The 24915-nt window shown below is 36.1% G+C and overlaps 1 protein-coding gene and 2 long non-coding RNA genes across 3 annotated transcripts in view; 1 reads left to right on the forward strand and 2 right to left on the reverse strand.

Moving 5' to 3' along the window:
• Positions 1 to 214: 214 nt before the first annotated feature.
• Positions 215 to 1118, reverse strand: LOC127621680 (uncharacterized). Its single transcript, XR_007967888.1, has 3 exons — positions 1034 to 1118; positions 672 to 702; positions 215 to 366 (listed from the first exon to the last, which is right to left on the reverse strand). It is a non-coding gene; the product is annotated as an uncharacterized LOC127621680 (long non-coding RNA).
• A 135-nt stretch (positions 1119 to 1253) lies between these two features.
• Positions 1254 to 24915, forward strand: part of LOC127622315 (runt-related transcription factor 2-like) — an 81100-nt gene continuing 57438 nt past the window's right edge. Inside the window, exon 1 of the mRNA XM_052096385.1 lies at positions 1254 to 1775. Coding sequence (XP_051952345.1) covers positions 1718 to 1775 — 58 coding nt within the window. The 5' untranslated portion in view covers positions 1254 to 1717. The remainder of the gene's footprint in view (positions 1776 to 24915) is intronic.
• Positions 19302 to 22197, reverse strand: LOC127622317 (uncharacterized). Its single transcript, XR_007967962.1, has 3 exons — positions 22063 to 22197; positions 21622 to 21717; positions 19302 to 20696 (listed from the first exon to the last, which is right to left on the reverse strand). It is a non-coding gene; the product is annotated as an uncharacterized LOC127622317 (long non-coding RNA).

Below are 24915 nucleotides of genomic sequence, written 5' to 3' on the forward strand. Positions count from 1 at the left end.
CGCCAAAGACGTAATAGAGACAGTGCCAGCGTGCGACACGCAGAAAGGCTTCAACAGCCTCTATTTTCTGGTTGACAAAAAGGACGGTGAGCAGCAGCCCATTCTAGAATTGAGACGCTTGAACCAGACACTCCTGAAGTCTCCATTTAAGATGGTTACTCAAAGACAGATTTGGTCTTGTGTCCGTCCTCTGGACTGGTTTGTGTCGATCGGCCGGAAAGGTGCATACTTTACTGTTCAGATAGTCCCTTCTTACAGGCCATTCTTGAGATTCGCCTTTGAGTGAACTGTATACCAGTTCAAAGTCCTGCCCTTCTGCTTGTCCCTAGGTCCTCGCACATTCCCCAAACAAGCGTGAGGAGGGAACTGCAATAGCAGAAATAAAATTAAACACACAAAAGTATATGAAAAATTATTTATTACAAGCAGTAAAGGTACATTCATGAATGGTTAAAAAATTTGAAACAAAATGTAAAACTAATAATGACTGTTGATATTGATGATATAGATGCTGGCATGATCAAAATAATTAAGTGTCCCGAAATTTTAATGTCTAGTTTTTAACTATATATAATTAATGTTATTTATTATTTAAATGCTTAAAGCAAGCTTTGCAATTCTGCTATGTTGGGTCTCTTAGGGTTAAAGGGAAGGTTTACTCAAAAACAAACCTTTTGGTGCCATAGTACATGTTGTGTAGGACTGCAAAAACAGAAAAAAGACAAGACATCAGTCATGGAAATGTGTACAGCCCCCCTTGTAACCATCGTAGAGGCTGTACATTCAAGATGCACACCTCCACATCAAAACCAGCTATCCTCACATCACCTCAGGGTCGGTCTTTGGCATAACGGCAAAGACAGGCTGTGGCATGCCACACAGCAAGCTCGTGGTGAGAGAAAGAGTGCGAAAAAGAGAGACACAGAAGGATGGAGAGTTAGAAAGGAGGCAGAAAGGGAAGAAGCCACCCATATGCCAAGGGAAACGGAGGCTGCTGAGTATTCATGCCCCCATCCAAAGCCTTATGACTCACAAAGGGCTGAGTAGCAGCATCACACGGTTCACACACACCCCTTTCGTCCCAGCAGCCTCTCCTGAATTGCCAGGAAGAGCCGGCGAACCACGCGTCTCCAGAAAGAAGGAAAACAGAGGAAGGCAGCAGAGGAAGGGGAAAAAAAGAACAGAAAAGCCACAGAAGCTAGTTGGCCCACACAACTTTGCAGCTTCAGTGATGTCACAAGCATGTGACCCTGCTTCTCCAGTGGCAGTGTTGTGAGAGAAGGAAAATAGAGATTTTTAAAGGCTCGTGCCTTTTTGGGTTTGTGTGAAGGCTTTGCTCAGCCCGAGCAACCACAGAACCGCAGAAGTTCGGCTCGGGACTTTTTTTTTGTATGGGGCTACCGGCAGTGCGTCAATGGTTAATTGTCGATGCTCAACTTCAGATTTGAGGACCAGTAAGTACGCTTCAACCACACTGTCTAGTGCAGCGTGCTTGGCTCCATCATATCCAAAAAGGTGACATTTTTTTCCTAAACCAGAACTGGTCATTACTTGTGGTTAAGAACATAGCTGATACCAAAGCAATATTCTTGTGGATGTTTTTTCGTACATCTTACCCTGGCACCGTGCATTCTCCTAACTTAAAACTCATCAAGGGTCAACGACAACCGCAGAGGACCAACATTTTTATGCCAAGTGACCAAAGCTGGCGACCAACATGGCATCTAACAGCCTCTTCAGTTCTGTGACCTCATGTCAGCAGAACTTCTTCTGGGGTAAGTGCTTGTTGACCTTGTTTTGGAGCATGCCATGTGGTAGACTTTATAATAAGAATGTTCATTCTGAGAAACAGCAATTGTGTGTTGATGTTTACAAACATTCTCCAAGAGGCCAACCATTGTAAAGATTAACTGGGTGTATGAAGCATTGTAGCAAAGCTTGGGTACTTGAGAGAGATCTCCAACCAATGTAATTTTTCAATATTCAGCAAACTTCACATAATTTTAGATTTGCATCAAAAGGCAAGGGTATAAAATCCAATATAAAGGCAAATTAGGGAATGTTTCACATGGTCTCTTGGGTAAGTGCGAGTATACATGCTGAAAGCCCATTTGTGGGGGCTAGCGGTCCTCACAAAAGGTCACACTAAAGAAATTCATAGAGATGCAAAAGTTGAGAAATGTACTAAATATTCATTGCAAAATGTATTTGCAGGAACTGAATTTTAGAAGCATGCAATGACACTGTGGTGTCCCGATTTGGGTCAGAACAAATTACAGCTACTTCTGCTTCAAAAATCAACTCATTTTTATTTACAGTGGCCTCAAAAAGTATTTGAACACTTTTGGACATTTAAGTGACACAAAGAATTACACAAATGTATTTTTTATTAAATAGCAAAATATCAAACAGTTTCATCTGCAAACAAATGATGCTCGTGCATTTCGCAGAACTAATTTCACTTTTTTGAGCCAATTTTGCAATGACTTTTATCCAAATGGTGTCAAGGTGATTTTTAAAAGATGTATTATGTCAATTCTCCTCAATTTTACACCGGTATTGTAGCAGAAAAAATATTAATCTAATTAATTGTGGACATTTTCTACTTGCATTTGACAACCAGAAAGTGTCACAATACTTTTGTCTCAATTTTGAACGCTATATCTATTTTTTCATGAACAAACTCTTTGTGAAAAATGTTTTGCTTGAAAAGTATTTGTGCATATATTTCTTTGATATTATTGCCACTTGGTTTGATATTTTATTATCTAATGCAATAATATTAATTCATTTTAAGTTTGGCTAGAGTGACTAAATTCTTTTGGGTCCCAAATATAACTAAAAATGTCTTTAAAGTAAGGTTTCAAATCTCACAATTATTATATATGCTAGCTATATATATATATATATATATATATATATATATATATATATATATATATATATATTAACCTAACAGACAACCCAAAGCACAAATCCACACTGTCCATAAAGAAATATGACTTTTCCATGTCAAACAGTAGTAAGAGAGCCCATTCATTCCGACTGATCTATGGGTTTTGCCGATTCCTCCAAGAGAAATGTTGTAAAGCAGTTTTCAAGTCTGAATGTCTGCTTTCCAAACACAGCTGTGCGAGGCCTTCCCCCTCAGCAGCACGCGTGCGGCTCTCAGCTATGCAAAGCAGAGAGCCACTCTCAGCAATCAGCACCCTCTATTAGCATGTTAACCTCTAACCCTCTGTCTGCTCTCTGGGGTAAGACTAGACCAGGATGACAAGAGACTGGAGTAAAGCCTAGAGCCTGCTGAAGTAGGATATGGCTTTATTGTGGTTAGTATAGATATGTTCTCTGAGTTTGACAGTGAAAATCTGAGACCCCAAACTCACTCGAGAGACACCGTATGTCCTTGTTTTTAATTCATTCTTTTCTTTGCACATTTTTTGGCACATTCTATGCTTAAAGTGTTTTGCACAACAGTTACATTTTGTATTAAAGTAGCTGTTTTATATTTGGTGGGCTGGCTTTATAGCTCTCGCACAGTGGTGTCCAAAAGTCTGAGCCCACATTAAAAATCTGGGATTTATTTTTCTTCTTCTTTGTTAAATATTAAATGTTACTATGTTAAATGAATTTGAAATAATTAAGATTCTGCACTACTTCTAGGTCACTAATCAAATCTAAACAAATTTGTGGCATTGACCATGTTAAAACATTTTGTATAAAATGGTTAGATTTCCTTGCTTAAAACCACAGAAGATGATCTCAAAACATTGTCAATTATTTTCATTAAAGCAAAAGGGGGACATAGGAATTACTATAAAATTCATTTAAACTCTCATTTAAAGTTTTTACTCAAATAGTTTTGACGATAACACAAAAATTTGAGCTCCATTGTAAATGCAGATGTTGTATCTCCGTTGTAAATGCAGATCGAAGGTCCAAACTGAATGCACTGCAAACACAAATAAATTAAAGTCAATAACAACAGAACATGAGCGTTTGTTTAAAAGCACATGGTGCTGTGGACTAGGAAGCTGAATTTGGATCAATTTTGAATTAATGCATTGCAGGTTTTTCCACATTTAACTAAATCTTAATTTAAAATGAGATTGTCTTGACAGACAGTTCTAAACTACATACTAGTTTTGAACAGATAGATAACTCCCAACACCAAAAAAACACAGACCAAACAGACACATTATATTTTATTCAGGCTGCACTACTGAGAGATTTGGATTTAATTAAGTAGAAAACATTCTCTGTAACTCTGCCTAATAGCAGATGGGTGTGGAGTAATTTTCTACATGTGTGGCACAAGACAGACTCGCTATAGGTTTCTCCAGGGCATATTTCGTTGCTCATTATGAAAACCGAGCTACAGTATTGTCAATTATCCCATGGTAGCAATTATCATTCAGTGAGAATGTGAGACAGATAGAAAGAGCAAAAACCCATAATACTAAAACCTGATGAAAGAAAGGAAGATTGTTTGGTTACTTAAAAAACTCAAAGTCCAGAAGCATTCCAAAGACTCTAAGAATCCCAAATAATTTGCGAAATAACATCAGACGAGTATTAAAAGTCAGCTTCTGTTGCATGCATTGCCTGCTTAGATCCTTCCACCGACAATCATTTCTAAAAAAAAATTAAAAATAATAAAAAAAATAAAAACATTTTAAAAGCAAGTCAGACACCGTTTTTCCAAAGCAGGGTCAGAGCAGGGAAGCCCTCTAATCAATAGTTAATTGAAGTGAGGGGAAAATCTCAAACTTTGAGTTGCAGCTTCTGCGAAGGGGAGGACCATCCAAAAATATAATCAAAGACATTTTTATTTACCGCAATTTAATTGTAACTGGCGAGCCAAGTCATTTTAATGGAAATTTTTAGATAATAATTGGTCCTTGGAACGTATTCATTTGAGTTTAGATTTTGTGTTCACTGATTTGTCTCTGAGTGGTTTTTTTGCCCAATTATATAAATGATTATCATTAACATATATACTTTAAATGACTAAAACATGAAACCAATTCCCATCTATTTAAGATATTATAACAACTAACAACAAATTTAAATGCAAATTTAACTTTCAACTTTTTACACTTTTAGCACTCATTAAACGTTTTTTTCACACTCTAACTAATGTTTTAAATTTAACAATGTCCAACAGGCATGACTCACAGAGATTTATGTAATTTTTGTCTCTTGTGTTTTATTAGTTAGTCATGACATTTCCGGCCACAGTATCATTTCCACCACGTCTCAAATTCTGTACTGTGTTTAACAGAAAACTACAGTGAAATTGGCACTGAGCTTGTTCACATGGACACCAGAAAGCCGTTTATTGCGAAAAAGCTGCTTAAGTGCTTAACTGTCACATATACCTTTGAACAGTGAAATTCCAGTCATCTCAATGAGAATCCACACTATCGCGAATTTCGCACAATGAACTTCCGGTGGCAAAGAATTTCCTCTTGCGGATTTCATGTGGAGTTTGTATTTGGTGAATTTGCCACATTGACCAATAGGGTAGTACAGCTAAACTGAATATTCTCAATGGCCAAGGATATATTTTAAGCGGTGAGTTTCTTTTTAACTTTACTCTGACAAAGTATAAAGAGCAGCATTAAAAAGCGACCTCTTGTTAATTCATTTTTTTGCTGGTTTCACATGAGAGCAACATCCCCCACCCTTACTTACCTGTGGAATTACGCCATCCAAAGGTAAATGTGACCACGCCTTAAGGCTGGAAAGTGGCGTTCCCGTTTACATGCACTATGTTCATTCTTACTCCAGTATACATGTAGCTCGGTCAGTAAGCGGCTTTCTCCATAGCAACGAAATTCCCCCGATCGTTATGTGATGTATGGCTCCATCCTATGACGTTAGTTATCCAGGCTATTTTCCACACTCTTCAAAAACCTGTAAAAATGTAAACTAACTTATGAAAAAAAAAATATTTGGGGAAAAATTGTTTACTGGGGTGGACATGATGCCACAACTGCAACAGTCGTCATTTTTGAAAAACGGGTCATTGTCACATAATTAATATACAAATGGTATGTTTATTCATGGGTGGAAAGAGTACTGAAAAATCGTACTCAAGTAGAAGTACTGTTACTTCCCAAAAAATGTAGTGCGAGTAGAGTAAAAGTACCTGTCCTAAAAACTACTACTTAAAAGTACTCATGAGTAATGAGTATTTATTACTGAGTTGCCAAACCTATGTCCCATTATAATGAACACTGTATACCAACTTTTAAAATACATCACTTATCTATGATAAACACTACATGAATCTGATTCCAAAAAATAAAAGGGACACACATAATAACAGAAATGAAAATATGAAAAAGTTATTTTCAATACACTGATCACCATTTTAAATCATTTACATTAAAATCAGTTTATGTGTAGGGTCTAAATTTCCATTAATTATTGACAGGGCATTATTGTTGTGCATAAACATGTTCAAACAATGCAAGGAATGCAAAAAAATGCTAAATAAGCAGGATCACTTGGCACGTGATGTCCTTCACAATAGAGGAGGTAGAGCAGGCATGGGAAAAGTTGTTTGGTACAAGGGCTACATCACGCAAAAATGAAAATTCTCTCATAATTTACTCACCCTCATGCCATCCTGGATGTGTATGACTTTCTTTCTTCTGCAGAACACAAACACTCTTTTGGTCCATACAATGAAAGTGGGTCGATGCTAAAATATTGAAGCTCCACAAATCACATAACCAGCATAAAAGTAGTCAAATCCATGTACCTCCAGTGGTTTAATCCATGTCTTCAGAAGCGATATGATAGATGTGGTGAGAAACAGATCAATATTTAATTCCTTTTTACTATTACTTCTCCTCCCTGCTCAGTCAATCAGCACTTTAAATTTCACATTGTTCTTCTTGTGATTCTTATTCTTCATGCATATCGCCACCTACTGGGTAGGGAGAAGATGCAAAAATGTATTTAAATGTTGATCTCTTTCTCACCCACACCTGCCATATCATTTCTGAAGTTATGGATTAAACCACTGGAGTTGTATGTATTACTTTTATGCTGCTTTTTGGAGCATCACAATTTTGGCACCCCTTCACTTACATTGAATGGCCCTACAGATCTGAAATATTCTTCTAAAAATATTTATTTGTGTTCTGAAGAAAGTAAGTCATACACATCTGGGATGGCATGAGGGTGAGTAAATGATGAGACTTTTCATTTTTGTGTGAATTATTTCTTGAAGAAGCACATGGGGGGCCACATTGTCGTCCTTTTGAGATACAATATTTCACATTTATTCAGTTCTTGTATCTGTTAAGCACAGGAATAGTTGTGTTCTCATTTTCATGCATTATGTATCATTTTCTGAAGTTTGTGACTGGTGGAATATTCTGCTGAATTATCTGGTAATTTATTGTACCAATTAACACACTCTTCATCAGGGGTCAGTATTATTAAAAAAGAACAATATTTAAAATATATATTATTATTAAAAATGTCACTAATTTATTCTATCACATTAAAACTTTTAACGCTACTCAAGTTATTCAGCCAAAAGTAGTGAGTGGTGAGTGGTTTCCCGTTTCTTGTTACTGATGATTGATTAATAGCCTTTATATCAATAAAAGTCAATCTTTAATATTTCATCTAGATCAACCAACCAGTGATACGCTTGTTGTCGCGATCGTTGTAATGAACTCCCCTGTTCTAGATGTAGAACACAGGCCAAATATAGAAAACTACTCAAAAGTTTGATCGAGGACATCTCTCTTTTTTCGATCAACATCTAGATAATTTTATCTCCAAGCCCTATTGATAACATTGCATTAATCTCTCACATCAACCCAATAATCTCAGTGATAGATAGTTAAATTACTAGCTATGTTATAGACACAGAATCTAGTAAAATCTGAAATATAAAATTTACCTTGATATTTTTCTTCAAATTAGAGGCAGGATTAATGACGACATCTGGCTTGAGCAAGCTAAACTGACATGACACAGTCATGCAATTGGCGTTTTTCACTGCGAAAAGCCCTTTTAGGTGCTGCCGTGATGTTCAGGTGTTGAACTGTGCTTGAGACATCCTTCACAGTTGGTGCCAGATCTACAGCTGCTGTTCAAGTTGTGTGATTTGATTTGACGGGAGTCACGAGACTCTCATAGCCAATCACATTAATGGATAAAAATAAAATCCAGACAGGGAAGTAGTGATACCTTTGATATTAGGGCAAAAATCATATTCTTGATAATAATTTTGTATTGTTTTCCTGTAAAAATATCTACAAATCCTTAAAACAAGATCAATTTGATTTATCTTTATCACTGTATAAGATATTTAGGTTTTTCAGAGAATACATTTTTTACATTTGTATTTTGTCTTACTGTACTGGCAGCGTTTTTATAGTCAAAACAAGTGAAAAAATCTACCAGTGCTGAAGAAGTAATCCAAAGTATTTAGCATATGTAACCGACCCTGACGAAATAGTTACAAATTACATTTTACAGCATGTAATCTGTAATCTGTAGTGGAATACATTTTAAAAGTAACCCTCCGACCCTGACTATGAACATGTTCCACTTTGACAACAAATGTTGTTCTTAAAATGTGTGCCTGTCCTATCTTTCTTGTAATATTTCTTTAAAATTAATTTATTCATAACATTTCAAATATAATTTTTTTCAAATACAACTTTAGACATAGTCATGAGGGTCTAAAGGGGTCCTCACGGTCTTAAATTGTTTTTATGGTTCTGCTTCTTATTTTTTAATGAAATAATTATAAAACATTATTCTGTACTACTCATGCCAAAACATTTTTATTTTTTATTTTTCAAGAATTTCAGCTGTTAATGAGATTTTATTTTTACTGTCTCTAGAAGGTTAAACCACCTGACATTTTTTTTATTTAAGCCCCAGAAAAAAATATCAGAATGACTTTGAACTTAGTAACTGAAAAACATGGTTAATTCAAGTCATTGTTTGAGCATATTACAATTTTAATGTATTTTGAAAAGCTTAATAGATCTGGACAAAAAGAGTATCATATCATTGAACATTTCTTGAGTTTTCACTTTTAAGTTTCAAGTTTTTTTTATTTTATTTTATTCATCTGTAATTAAATGCAAATTGTTGAAAAATGTGCAATGAACTTTTCACTTCAGGTTGTCCCTTTTGCACAACTTTGATTTTACTTTGTAGTGTTTTTTGTTGTTGTTGTTTTTTATACATTGTATACTGCACCGTTTTCAGTTAGTACTCCATTCTGAGCATAGCTCAAGTCCCTGCCCCATGTTTTTCCAGTATCCTTCATGACACTTCAAACACTGTTACTATGACATCAAAGACAATTACCAAACACACTGCAAAGGAGTGTGCTCTCCCTCGCCTTGTATGCATATTTCATTTTGGTCTTTGAGAAAGTGGATGTGTGTGTGTGTGTGTGTGTGTGTGTGTGCATGTGTGTGCTGCATGCTGCGGTGGGCATGAATGCCTCCCAGAATCTTTTGTGCCTGGTTCAGGGTGCAGCGCAGGTGGCATGTCAGTGATTTGAGTTGCTTTTTACAACAGATAGGGGCCTTTTGTCCAGCGTGTGATTGAGCTATCGCATTTAAACATGTGGGAGGAAAGAAGACCAGGGCGATGAAGACGGGACAAATGTTTCTTGCGCCCACCTCCACCAAAGCAGATGGGTGGTGTCTGAATTACTGAATTGTCTCTTGTGACATACTACTACAGCAGCTCTGAGCAGCAAGATGATCCCTTTCTCTTCCTGTTCTTGTCTTTGGTCAACTCAGATTACAGCGCCGGGCTTGTGTAGGTGTCCTTGGCCAGACCTGCCAACAAACTAATCTTCAGGTGTGCAATTGATCCAACCCAACCATTTAACACCTTTTCCCTTAAGGGGGTGCGTGGGCTGGTAATTGAACTATATTAGGAGAAGGTTCTTTTAGGATTGAGACCCTAAGTCCATCCTTTTTTGGCCCTTTCATTTCCGGGTTTCAGTGCTATAGATTGTGCATATACTCTGACCGTGACAAAAGGGATCAGTTTCATGTTCTTGCGGGGTATTAATTGCATTAATCAAATTGCTTCCTCTTTTTCTCATTCCTCAGTTTCTACCAGCTTCCCCGGAAAGATCAAAGGTTGGATTAAATGTATTGGACACTATGGCACTTCCCACTCAAAGTGTTGAATAACTTACAGAATGATTTATCTGTACGTAGCAAAATTAACTAATTTCTTATTTATATGGTAGTGAGCTCACTGTTGGTAGACACCATGTAGTCTAATCACATTTAGTGGCCCCAAAAAGTATATGGGCACTGAAGCCACACTAAAAATGTATGAATGTAATTGCATAAGATACGAAAGTTCAGAGAAAGATTTATTAATTTTAAATAATGAAATTTTAAATATTTCAAGAAAGAAAGGACAAGAACACATTTTAAGAAATACATTTGGTAGTGGAATATGTTCATAGGTAATGTGACAAACAAAAGTATGACTTCCTCAATAGTGCTTTTAAGTAAAAGAACTCAGTATAATTCAAATGGGTAACGTTTTGTGGTCTGCGACACGATATCGAGAGAAGCCGGATTGAGTATCGTGATTTATTCTGCTCTGCGCTCCTCTGGAGCACAAATATCAGGAAGCCTGCTGGACTCATGTGCAGAGATAGAGCGCAGGACATTCAAGTGAAACACAGATGCACATCAGAAGATTAGGAGCAAATTTTGTGCCTAAGAAGCACCAAACACAAGATGAATGTCATTGAATTTGCCGGAATTTTCAATGCCAGAAAAACCCTGTCCATGTTCCTTCTATTCTATCAGTCCCGCGTGAAACCCTGCCCATTTATGCGCACGTGGATATTTACGTATCAAGATATATAGTACACAATATAGCAAAATCTACAGTATATTGACTGACTATGGAGGCCCAAACCTGCATAAATAATAAATTAATAAATGTAATAAAAAATAAAAAATAAAGGTATAAATGTCTTGATAAAACAAATATAATTCATTTTTAATTAAATTTATTCCTATTATTATTGTATGACTTTATTCCTTTATTATTTTCTATATTTATTTTTAACTTTATTTTTATTATTTTTTACTTTTAATTATGTATTCATTTATTTTGCATATTTTTTTATTTATGTGTTAATTTATTTTTTATATTTATTTATTCCCACATATAATTATTTCCATATTTATATATTCCCATATATATTTATTAATTTATACATGTATTTATTTTTACTTTTCTGTGTGCAACATGGAAATGAGGGAGGCGGTCTTTGCGGAGCTCCAGTGCATCATTGGATGAGAGCTCAATAGTACTTATCGGGAGCAGATGGACGTCCCACCTTAGCACCCTCTGACTCGCACAGATTTTGAATATGCAGGGAAACGTTTTGCAGAGAGTTTAACAATCCAGGATGTGCTACGACATTCATACCGGCATACAGCTCTCCTAAAACATCAATAAGCACCACTACTCTAAATGAAACATAGTTATTTGATGCGTGGTTACCGACTTCATTCGCAAGTTGCTGAACTCTCTAGATATAGGTGAAGCGTTAGCTATAGATTTTTTTATTGCAGATGTATTCATACATAAACGATCAGGGAAATGAAGCGTGGTTGTATCTTTTACAATGAACAATCATAACAACAGAAAACATTATTATGGATTTGCAGACATCAAAATATGAAGTTATATACACAAGCAAATATCATTTATGAAACTTGCTAATTTTGTGGTTTTGTTGAAGAAACAGCTCTCCGTTTATTTTGTGATTGTAGTATAACCAATAAATCTTGGATTGTCTTAAGCTCTTATGTTTTTAGCCCCACAAATAGCTATAGTTTACACACAATATGGCTATGACCTAACGTCACATCAAAACATGTCAAGAGTAATCGAGCACACGCTTCAATCTACAATAAGCCAATGGTATGCAGGACACGCCCACATCATTATCATACAAGAGACAGAAATGTAAGAATAAATACAAAAATAAATAAATGTGGGAATATTTAAATATAGAAATAAATACATGTGGGAATAAATAAATATAAAAATAAATGAATGCATAAATAAATAATAAAAAAACAAAAACAAATGAAAGAATAAAAAATGTTTTAAAGAATAAAAATAATAAATAAGAGAAAATAAATAAAGGAAAAAAAGTCATACAAAAATAAATTCAGGAATATCTTTCATTAAAAATTAATTATATTTGTTTTATCAAGACATGTATTCTTTTATTTATTTTCTTATTATTACATTTATTTATTTATGTATTTATTTATTATTTTTGCATGTTTTGTCCTCCATAACTGACACTTTATATCATTTGTCACCACGATTTACTGTATATTGTCATATCGCCCAGGCAAATTTAATTCCATGATAAACATTAGAAAAAGTGCTAAATTGTTGCTTAATTGTTGTCATGACATGAGTGTAAGTGGCGTCCAGTTATCACCTTGGAATTTTTAGACTGATCTCACAAAAAACATCAACGACAGAAAGTCGAATGACTAAATCAGTGTATGCTTTCTGCTGGAACTGCTCCTTTCTGCGACTGAAGCTGGGAATGCAGTTGCAACACATTGCGCAGGAACAAGAACATAAAGGTCATAGCACATCTGATTTTCAGAATCATTTGAGTATAAATTACATGAATATTCCCTAAGGCTAACCACAACAGCGCTGAGACCAAAACAGCTTTCTTTCACGTACTTCTTTGCAAATGTAGTATCTGGAATGTGACGTCAAAGGCATGGTGCATGCAATTTTCTGCACATTGGGTCCAAATATCGATGGCAAAACATTCAGAATTAACACACAGCCTTCGCGAGTGCTCATGTTGGAAATTTTGCAATTTATATTACATTTTGTGTTTGTTGTAATGTTGTAACTTTTGGCAGTCCAATCAAATGATGAGTCAAAAGAAGAGATGTTCAAAATTGTGGTTATGATTCCAGTTTGTTCATCACACTGGAAAAGCTTAATTTGCTTACTCGAGTGGTTTGTGAATGTTAGTATGCTTTTCTGAGCATAGCCCTTTATTTCAGCTTCCAATTCACTTTTACTGAACACACATTCAGAGGGTATTCAAAGTGAAATCCCTATAAAGTCTACAATAACAAATCATTGAACTTCAGACAATGGCTTCTGCCTGGGTTATTGGAATTGGAATAAGGTTTATGTTTGACTGAATTGATATTTTACACTTCAACAAATGCAATGCAGTTCCTCCTGAGTTTAATTATAAATGTTATTTAATGTTCTTTGAATAGCACGGACGAATATGCATGAGCAACAAATACTAAACAATTCAAAGTGCTAACATATAATTACAGCACATTAGTTGATTTGTTGGTGGCGTACATGTCTCCATGTTGTTTTGATGTGTATGTGGGAAATAGAATGTCTGTTCTCTCAGGCAGTAAAATGGCAGAGAACATCAAAACACTGATTTAACAAGAAACTTCCCAGAGGATCTTAAAGCATATTGTGAGATGTTTTCACATGGACTCTCCAAAAGGTAAAGAGCTGCCTTGTTACTGTATACATAGGCAGCTACCTTCTGATAGGGTCTTCAAACTGATGGCGATTTGCAGTGTCAAAGCAACTTGAAGTCATTCCTTTTACATTTTCATTTACATTTACATTTATGCATTTGGCAGACGCTTTTATACAAAGCGACTTACAGTGCACTTATTACAGGGACAATCCCCCCGGAGCAACTTGGATTAAGTGTCTTGCTCAAGGACACAATGGTGGTGGGGATCGAACCAGAAACCTTCTGATTACCAGTGATGTGCTTTAGTCCACTACGCCACCACCACTCCATTTTCAATGAGAGTTGTCGGCTTCCAGCGACATGAGCGGTAATTGGCGGTGCAACAAAGTTGCAAATTACAAATTAGCAGTGACGTAATGTGGTGACTACCAATAGAATTATAGACAGTGATTCATCACCTAAAATGGTTGGATACCGCAATATAGAAAAAAGGGATACATTTATGGCATACTGTTTATTACCACAAAAAATGATTCTTAACTCGTCCCTCCTTTTTCTTTGAACTTGTGACTTTGTTATACACAACGCATAATTTAAATTAATTCAAATTATGCTCATTTCTGATGTAAGGCCTGTAACGTCTCAAAAACATGAAATACCAACACTCCTGGAAATATAAACAATTTGATTAAAAAAATAGTTTTCTATAGCTTGGTATTATTTACAATTTCACAAGTTACTACTATTGCTACTAGTTACAAATCAAAAAAGGAAATGGAATATTCACACAGCAGTCACGCTCGGGTCTCAGGAAGTTAAAAAAAAGCACGTTCAATGGAAGCAAATAGAGCCTATTTATAGGCAGAAATGCATATAATTTTATAAAAGCACTTACATAAATACTTCAGTTAAAACTTGTGTAATATTTGAGCTGGAAAGTTGATTAAATTGTAATTTTTACGGTGGTTTAAGGCTTACAGCATTATGTAGTCAAGTTGTAAAATTGGATATAACTTTACACAGAAAAGATTTTATCCCACATAAATCATGTTAACACCAATATTGCTTGTGTTTTGTGACTATACTTTTGAGACGGTGAGTATTTTAAGGTTTACAGCCTCAATAACTTCCATTGTAAGTGCCTTACTGTAAGCCAAATTTTTGCTTTTTTAAAGAAAAGGAGGGACAATTGGAAATACATTTTTTGGTAATTAACAATATGCCACAAATGATGCTGTCAGTTGTGCTTAACTTGTATTAAACCCGGAACATTCCTTTTATGATGTTGATGAATCAAAGTTTGAATTGCTATCAGCATGAATGCCTCTTAAGCCTTAATGAAACCTAATAAATTACTGATTTGGATCACTCTATATAGGTAGAATTTTAGGTTTTGGAACATTATCTCATAATTTGTGACCACCAGTTTTCTCCAATGAAATTTCCATGTCGCTTTTTGTGTTACTGTTCTCTCATTCATTATGGTCCACAAAAGACGGTGGGAAACATTATACATGGTTATTCTTGTTTGTACAAAAAACTAACAAAATCATTCTCTCAGTGGATTCATGCATGCCAAAGAGTGTTATTAGGCATGAATATGTCAAATTTCACTAATATATGAATGTCCTTAATATGCTCATACTGTATATGTTTGACTGACATCATAACTAGACTGCAATTTCACAAGATCAAAAATTTATTATAACCATGTATAAGGTTCCTGCAGCTGTTTAAGCATGGTGTTTACAACAGAAAGGTTTGATCCACAGGGAATGCACATACTAATAAAATTAATAGATTCAATGCACTCTGCCGAGCAAAGAAAAAATGCAGTATAACTACACTTTTATTTTATTAATATTATTTAGATTCAGTTTCAGGTTTCTCTCAGAAAGGGAACAGGAGTGTAAAAATCTAATATTCAAAATTTGGTTGGACAGTAAATAAACTTAATCAACAAACAGGTTCCCTTTCTCATCTGAATTCAAACTGTCCTTAAAATAATCCTGCATACTGTATATGTGATCACACACTAGCCACAAGTTCATGCCAAACCTACACTTTACCACTGATAAACACATTCAGCCTACGCACTGCCCGCGGCCTTCAACTTCAGGGACAGTGGAATTTATCTCTCTGGTAAACAACAACCAAATAGCTGATGAGATACTCCTCAAGGCCTCAAAATTATAGTACGGTTAACCCAAGTCTAACGGAGCAAGAACTGTACTGCTGTTTGCCTTCAAATCGGTCCGTCTTGACCTAAAGGTATCAAAACCAAAACCGTGTGGCCATGTATGCTGCCCTTGGTGGGTTGGGGTCTACGCATAGCTATTTGTTATTGATCAATTAAATGGATAGTGCACCCAAAAATGAAAATTCTCTTATCATTTACTCACCCTCATTCCATCCCAGATGTGTATGGCTTTCTTTCTTCAGCAGAACACAAAGATTTTTAGAAGAATATCTCAGCTATGTTGGTCCATACAATGCAAATTAATAGTGGCCAGAACTTTCCAAAAAGCACATAAAAGCAGCATAAAACTAATCCACATGAAGCCAGTGGTTAAATCCATGTCTTCAGAAGTGATATGATAGGTGTGGGTGAGAAACATATACATTTACATGTCCTTTTTACTATAAATCATCACTTTCACCAGCCTTCCTATGCGCGTTCATGAGAGGTATTCTTTGTGCGTATCGCCACCTACTGGGCGATTGGGCTAATATGACTTATTTCTTGTTTTTCTTTTCTTTTGTCCCTTCCTTTCTCTCCCCTCCCTGCCCAGTAGGTGAAGATATGCATGAAGAATGCAAATCGCCAAAATATCAAAGAAGACCTCTCGTGAACGCTCATAAGAGGGCTTGTGAAAGCAGACTTAAATACTGATCTGTTTTCACCCACACCTATCATATCACTTCTGAAGACATGGATTTAACCAATTGAGTTGTATGGATTACTTTTATGCTGCATTTATGTGCTTTTTGGACCTTCAAAGTCCTGGCCACCATTCACTTGCATTGTATGGACCAACAGATCTGAGATATTTTTATAAAAATCTTCGTTCGAAATCTTCCAAAGAAAGTCATACACATCTGTGATGGCATGAGGCTGCGTATATGATGAGAGAATTTTTTGGGCGAACTGTTATTTTAATTAGGCTCTTTGTATGACCGCAGATAGACATTCTTTATAGCAGTGATTCTCAACTAGTTTTTGCTTCGATGGACACATTTTACAATAGATTAGACTATTGGAAAATGTGCACAAAATACTGTAGAGTTTGATTGGATAGACAGCCTTTGACATCAACAAGAAAAGATTGGAAGCATTTTCTCCTCCTTTTTAAACCTTAAGCCTATTTATGCTGCTATCCTAACTATGCAAAATTATATGGTTAGTTGCATTTAATTATTTGGATTTAGCATTGGGTTTTTTTCTTTGTGCCTGCTATCCACCCCACTAGTTAAAAGCCACTGATTTATAGTTCCTTGAGGGGAATTAATAAAAGACTACTGTATTAAATGGAGCGAGCAAGTTTTCACAGTATTGCATTTTACTGTGCAAGATTTTCATTTGATGGGTAAAAATTGTGTTTTATAAAGATCAGGCACCCTAGACCTGGGGCTAGATACATAAAAACATATGTAATTAGTGTTAATTAAACTGCCTCCAGGGACTTTAATCAGCAAAGCAAAATAGGTTGATTTAATTAAACTTTAATGTGTTGTTATCATAATGAGTATAATTAAGATTAAATAGTTTTTTTTCCAATCACTACATCTCTCATTGGAAAATGTCATAAACGCATCCTTCTTTGATACTAAAGCTGATGTGTGATTTTTATTTGATTTATTTATTTTTAATTCTGTTGCGTATCCTAGCTTAATAAGCAGAGTCAACTACAAGTAAGCCATTTGTATGTTGATTTCAACTAACAGTTGCAATGATGTGGCTCTGGGGTGCTATCTGTGATGGTGAAGCTAGTGGTGCACAAATTAATTCTGCTTTAATAAAAATTGTTCATCAAATTATCATGATGTGTGGAAAATGGAGATTATATCTTGAAAGGCAACATTTTAAATGAACTACACTGTAAGACCTTTATCAATGTCTAACCCCTTCCAGTTTAAGGGTTAAATAAAATGTGGAACACAATGCAGTGATTTTGAGACATCTGAGATCTCTGCAGTTAAATGCCAAAGAGTAATTTTGTTCAATTGTGAAAATGTCTAGATTGCATTGGTATGTCACAGGCAAACCGCAGGCGGATCGCCCCTAAAGTGCTGCGATTACCAATAATATAAATTCTCCCATTGGGACTTGGGAAGTCAGTCAAATGTTCCTTTTGTGAGCTAAAATTCTTTTGAGTTTTCTTTAACACCCTAAATTAGATATAATTTGGATTTCGAAATGTGGCGCAAACAAGCTGCTAAAGAAAAATTGCTCCTACTTTTGCATGATGCAAATACTCAAGGTACTAGACTACAGCTGTGAGAAAACTGGTTCTAAAGTCATTAATCATTTCAATCTTTTGGAACCCGTAACATTTTTATATACCGTCCTATTTTAATCTGGGTGTCACTCTTGTGTGGACTGAGAATGGGCAGCCAAAAGCTGGTTCAGTGCGGTGGAAGCATCCTCAGCAGAGGCGGTTCTATGGTAAGTGGATATTCAAGGCTTGGTCAGACTTTTATGAATACATATTTGGCCACCTTTTGATAAAATACTGGACTATGATACACTTTATAATAAATGTTACATCTGCAATGTGTCATATACATAGGTCAATTACGGACTGGGCCAATGGGGCCAGTAACCAGGGGCCCTGGGCTGTAAGCTCTCATGACCCATCATCTTTGAAAAAATGTTTTGTATATGCTTAAATATGTGGGCTCCACAGCTTATACAAGGCCCCCTCAACAGGGCCCTGTGACTATGAGGGTCCCCAGCCCTCTTATAGGACCCTTTTGCCTTGCTTGCTTCTAATTACATTTTATGAGCCACTCTTTAGGACTGGCGACCTGTCCAGGGTGTCCCCTGCCTTTCGCCCAATGTTAGCTGGGATAGGCTCCAGCCCCCCGCGACCCTGTACACAGGATAAGCGGTTGACGATGGATGGATGGATGGAGCCACTCTTTAATCTTGTAATGCCGCCTAGTGAAAGTTTCCATGTAAGCGCAGCATACTGTAGTTCTAGTGGGAAGACTAGCAGCTGTACATCATCGCACCATTAGCTGGGTAATTCCCAGCCAATCACATGTAAGCAGTTGCTTTATAAGTCTGCTCACAATCTATCACATTGCTGTTTCGATGTGCTAAAATGGCAACCTCCACCACCCCACCAGCACCAGTTGAGTCCCGTCCTGCGCGGGGGTAGGCTCCTCGCACCTGCCTCCTATCTCCGGCAGGATATGACGGTTCCGAGTACAACTTCTTAGGACTGCCAGGCAGGGCCTACGCCAAAGAAAAACATTACTTTTCTGTTTTATATTCATCAAATAAATGTAATCTTAAATTTCACTCAAGTCTGCAAGTCTTCCTGATAGAAATGCTCTTCTGGAAGTAGAAGATCTTGTAAAATTATTAATATTTTGATGCACTCATCTTTTTTATTTGAAATCTTTTCTGATTTTGATAAAGTGAAATTAACAATAACATTCATATTGTTACTGATTTTTCAAAATTAGTATTTATTGAATTCAAGCAACGTGTTTTAAATTTAATTATGTTATAGAAAAATAGATTTAAACAGGTTTGAAAAATAGTATTTTTACCATTATTTCATATGTTTATATCGTCAAGCTTTATTCTTTATATAAAAGAGGTGTCAAACTAAAATGTTTATTATATTATTAATTGCTACAGCTGCATTTTTGCCCTGCATTACAAAAAATAACTTGGCTTAGGTGGTTGGGGAAAAAATATTGATATTTTACTTTGTGTGGTTCAAAAGTTCTGATTAAACTAGATATGTAAAGTTTGTTGAGACAAACTATAATGTTGGTCTGACAAAATATGGTCTGAAAGTTTAAAATAGGTTTAAATGCTTAAAGTTAGACATTTTTACAGGTTGAACAGAAAGAAAGAAAGAAAGAAAGAAAGAGAATGAAAGAAAAACAAAATTGACCCCAGGGCCCTTGCTAGTCATAATCTGCCCCCTGGTCATACATGAAATATATCTGTAGATATTACTGGAACTAACCTAAAACTAGCCTGTTTTAGCTACTTTTACTCGTTTTTTCACACATGCGGATCTATAGCTCCTCTTAGCCGTCTAGAGAGAACTTTTTATTTCCTACTCTTGGCTAAGTACTTTTTGGGAAAAGAGGGACTGTGGGAGGTGCTGCAATCTGTGATTGCTCAAACATGTATGATGCATAAAGTAATGTGACTCGTGAAGAGTCAGCAGCCACCATGAGTAAACAAACTTGCAGCTGCCAGCCTGAAACTCAGAGCATTGCACATATTTTCTTATTCTCTTAACAGAAATAATACAAAACCAACAAAGTATCCAAAGAGTATCGCCTTTTACACATACAAGTATTATGTGTAAAATAAAAAAAAATCTGCTATTACATTTCCAAGGCTTTCCAAAAGAGAAAAAACCAGAGAGATGGATACAACAGTCAGAAGAGAGAAAGATGACAAATTTACTGTTACACCCTCAGCAGCTGGAATGAAAACACCATTACAGCAGTGTTGACTATTATTATTATTATTATTATTATTATTATTAATACCAGGAAAATATGAAGATGATAAACAAAAAACAAGTGGGCTGCAGAATTATATGCAGGTAGGAGAAAACTCTCTGAACTAATTCGGTAACAAAACCACCAGAAACAGTTTGTATTTATAAATTAAACCATTCATTCAAAAGATCTTTTAAATTTGGCCAGACCTTGCCATCATAAAGATGCAACCCCATTTACTGTATGACCTCAAAAAAGAGAGAAAAAGTGTTCTTTGGGTAGCTGATGTGTAGGGCACAAAGTAGCCCAAAAAGTCAGTGCACTGACCCAAGTTTTAACAAATGTCCCCAACACATTTTCAAGGACAATCCAGTGGGTTGAAAGGCAACTTTCTGTCTTCCTGCTCCAAAACATTGATGGCATCTGCTTCTTTCTGTGCTGGGTCAAGCTCCTATTCCAAAACGCATAGAAATAATCTTTGTCAAAATGTATATTAACAGTTTCCATTGTATTTATTTGTGCAATTAAATATCCTCAAAATCAATAATTACAGAGTAAAAAGAAAAGTGATTCTTAAAGGGATAGTTCACCCAAAAATAAACATTCTCTCATTTACTCATCACCATGCCATCCCAGATATGTAGGACCTACACATATTTTATGCTGCCTTTATGTGCTTTTTGTACTTTCAATGTTCTGGTCACCATTCACTTGCATTGTATGGACCTTCAGAGCTGAGATATTCTTAAAAAATGTACAGCAGAAAAAGAATGTCATACACATCTGGGATAGCATGAGGGTGAGTAAATGATGAGATCATTTTCATTTGAAGCACACAGCTATTCAACCACTGTTGTTGAACCATGTTAAAATGGTGCTATAAAAATATGAATAATGTCATCCAAATGTGTTTCCTACCTCTTTTTTTTTATTATTACCTTGAAAACCTCTGTTGACTATTCTTTCAGTTATAGTTGTAGATCTGCCAGGACTATAATATTTATAATATAGTACACAAACAAAGATTTTTCATATATATATATATATATATATATATGATGTGTTTTTGTTCATATAATGGAAGTCAGTGAAGTTAAAAAACTTTCAAGATCCATAAAGGCAACATCAATGTAATCCATATGACTTGAGTGGAAATTTTGGTTTGTGTTCCACAGAAGTCATAGAAGTCTGAGAAGGCATGAGTGGTGAGAAGGCCAAATGACAAGAAAAATAGCATTTTTGGGTGAACTACTAAAATCATTTGATGAAGCGGAAAAGTGAACATAAACCAACATTCAGCTAATGTAAGCTGGTTTCCCCTTAAGATGAAGGGGTTCAATTTGCATTGAAACATGTAGAAAAGCAATTTTAGTTACCTGTTGCCTGCTGAGTTTCTGCGCGAGAGTGACGCCTGTGCAGCAGTTGAAGATTAACTGTCTCTCCGGTGAAAAATCCACGGGAATTCTCCGCTACTGCCCGACAATGAGAAAGCACAGTATTTTCCCATGAGAAAAGTATGGTGTAAGCGCCACATACAGAATATTAATTATTGTCATTGACAACCTCAATGTCGTTTAAGGCAAGTGGCAACCACACCAGTGATACTCATTACAGAGACCGAAATGTATGTTTCACATGATATTGATGTATGTATTTATTCATGTGGTCTCAAACACTAACTGAACGCTAAAACTGTAGATGCAGTTGATGAAGCTGAATATAAACCAACATGCAGAAAATGTTAGCTGGTTTCAAGATGTACAATTTGAAGTTTTCATTAAGCATTTTAAATTGGTGTAGAAGTGTGATTAACTTACTAGAATGACCTGTTGTTTGTGCCGTTTCTGCGCAATTCTGACCCTTGGAACTACTGAGGATCGTTTATATTCATACAATCTGCATGCTAAAGTGAAGTAGATGCTGTAAAAGGGTGAGAGAGTTCAAAAAGGTTGGATATATTCCACAAGGACTACGTGCAGACTGGAGTCTGTTTAGAAAGGAAATATTCTCAAACAAACCCTAAAGACATTGTGGCAGTATCATTACCCCATTCTCACAGTAGCATTTTCTCTCAATTACCCCCTCCACCTATTGGATTCAGCCTATTAACATTGTCGGAGACTGTGAAGACTAAACTTATTTGTAAAGTTTTGGGGTTGTATTACCACTTTCACCTAAGCTTTGGGAATGAGCACCTCTATTTGAAATGTCTAGAAAGAATAGGATCATTTAATTATGAGAATGATTAACTTTTGCGCAAACAATGTCAGCCTTATTTTTATTCAAGAAAATATCAGACCAGAAGCCAAGCAAACCACCTGGTTCCACAGATTTTGACATGCTGGAATAATTCATTTATATCTGTTGTGCACATATGGCCAGGTTATATCTTTACCCTTTCCTAAGGTTTACGTTCAAAAGAAAGCAACTCCAGTGATTTACATTTTCATTTATGCATTTGGCAGACGCTTTTATCCAAAGCAACTTACAGTGCACTTATTACAGGGACAATCAACCCGAAGCAACCTGGAGTTAAGTGCCTTGCTCAAGGGCCCAACAGTGGCATCTTGGTGGTGCTGGGGCTTGAACCCCCAACCTTCTGGTCAGTAACCCTGAGCCTCAACCACTGAGCCACCACTGCCTCAAGACACTAAAAGTAGTGACGCTATGAAGGAGTCAACATTTTCAGCAGCCTGACAGCATCTCAGTTGTTTTCAAGTTATCATAACTTTTTCAGTGATGCACATCTTTCCAAAATGTAGATCATATTGCAAGAAATGCGAGCCAGTTTTTTCGACACATTGTATTTTGCACATGATTGTAACGGGTTCAGTGGAATTAAGCGGGAGACGGCGTTTCCAACTCTTTTGTCACTGTTTATTAAACACAAAACAAAAACATGTTCGCATTAAGCGCAAATATGTAGCTCCCACGACAGCAGGTAACACACAAACAGCTTCGGGTGTCTGTCTCACTCTCTCTCTCCATACACTGAGATCTGGCCCCTTTTTATTTCCACAGTCTCTCACTGCGAACACAGAAACAAGCAATTACCAGCAATTGGTGTGAACACTTACCGCTTACTCTCTTACCAGATGGATGCTCGACCACGCCCTCGCCTCCACAGTGATTTACAAGCAAATGATCCAAAGCAATAGCATTGGAAAGTCAGATTCATTACTGTGAATCGATTCGTTTGGACAATATTTTGTTAAAATGAATCAATTCATTGAGAATGAGTTAACTGAAGCAGTGAACAGTTTTCTTCCCCAAAATCTGTTCATTAAATGTGATTCACAGATTAATTTCACTGATTCATTAAGTCCCTATACTGTATTTTCCTTTTTACGTTTTTACTATAGTGCATTTTTTAGGTAAACAATGCCGTTTTTCATTATTGACATCACTGCTTGCCTCACAGATGGAAGTGGTGGCAAAAAGACCGTAGACCGTAAACCAAACCTGTAGTTAGCTGACCCAACAGTCACCAAAAAGTTAGCTGTTACCATTAAATTGTCTGGTTAAGCTAAATAAAATGTGCTGTGCTGTTGGCTGTCAAAATCACAGTGGCAAAAACCGAGAGCTTCACTTTCATCTGATTCCGTCAACAAAGCTGACTGGATCATTTCCAACTCAATGTTTGCAGCAAGCATTTTATAACAGGTGTAATTAACTCATATCATTATAAATATAGTGTCTATAAGAATATTTCTGTATTCATGATGGCTTTGTGTCATATTTTGGATTATTCAAGGATTATAACTAGCTATGTTCTTAGCAATACCCTTACAAAAATATTTAGAGTTCTTGCAATTAGCCGCGAATGTTCCATGAATTTGCCACTCATTATTTTCACATGCAAATGAGCTTGTGATTCGACACAAATGTTTGCCAGAAGTATGCAGTTTTTTACCGGTAGTGGTAAACCTGCAGCAAACATTTGGCAACAATGGACAATTTGCCATTAACTCTCGATTTGAATGGTAAGTGTACCCAAACCTAGCTAGCTTTGAACCTGAAGGCTAATTTTTATTCTATATTATCTTTTAGCAATATTTAGAGAAGCTACCTAGCGCTAGTTGTCTAAGCAGTCAAATCTAACACAGCAGTTTGCCGGCTTTCTACCATTGTTTATAAATAATGGGATCAGTCAATTTTGTGTAATTGTATCTGTTCTTGCTGTTAATTATTTTATTTTATTCTTATTTTTATGGCAGATAAATACTGGATTGCAAAAATTAATTATATTTATATCATGTAAAAATTAGGTATTTTAAAAGTATTTTGCCCCACCTGCCAATTGCTTCTATATAGTTTTTATTAGTAACATTTGTGCATACTTTTTAAGAGTAGCTTGATTGTAGTTTATTTGCATTAAATTATGAGTAGCTTGTAGCTTGGATCACTGCAGTTTCAAAGTAGCTTCCCCAACACTGGTCATATTACCACTTTTTCCTTTTCTTTTCATCTACACTTTTTTAAACACCTGAGCATGAGCCCTCATGCATCCAAACAGGGATATAAAGCCAGGGCTATGTAAAGCAGGAAGGTATTAGGTGATAGCTCCCCTGCGAGTCACTTTTTGGATACCTGCCTGTTTGGGTTGTCCTCTGGTTACTCAGTCCATCAGTAGTTCACATTATACAGCCAATAAATCATCCTCAATCTAC

Source organism: Xyrauchen texanus, chromosome 28 (genome assembly GCF_025860055.1).
Source record: "Xyrauchen texanus isolate HMW12.3.18 chromosome 28, RBS_HiC_50CHRs, whole genome shotgun sequence".
In the NCBI taxonomy this organism is placed as follows: domain Eukaryota; kingdom Metazoa; phylum Chordata; class Actinopteri; order Cypriniformes; family Catostomidae; genus Xyrauchen; species Xyrauchen texanus.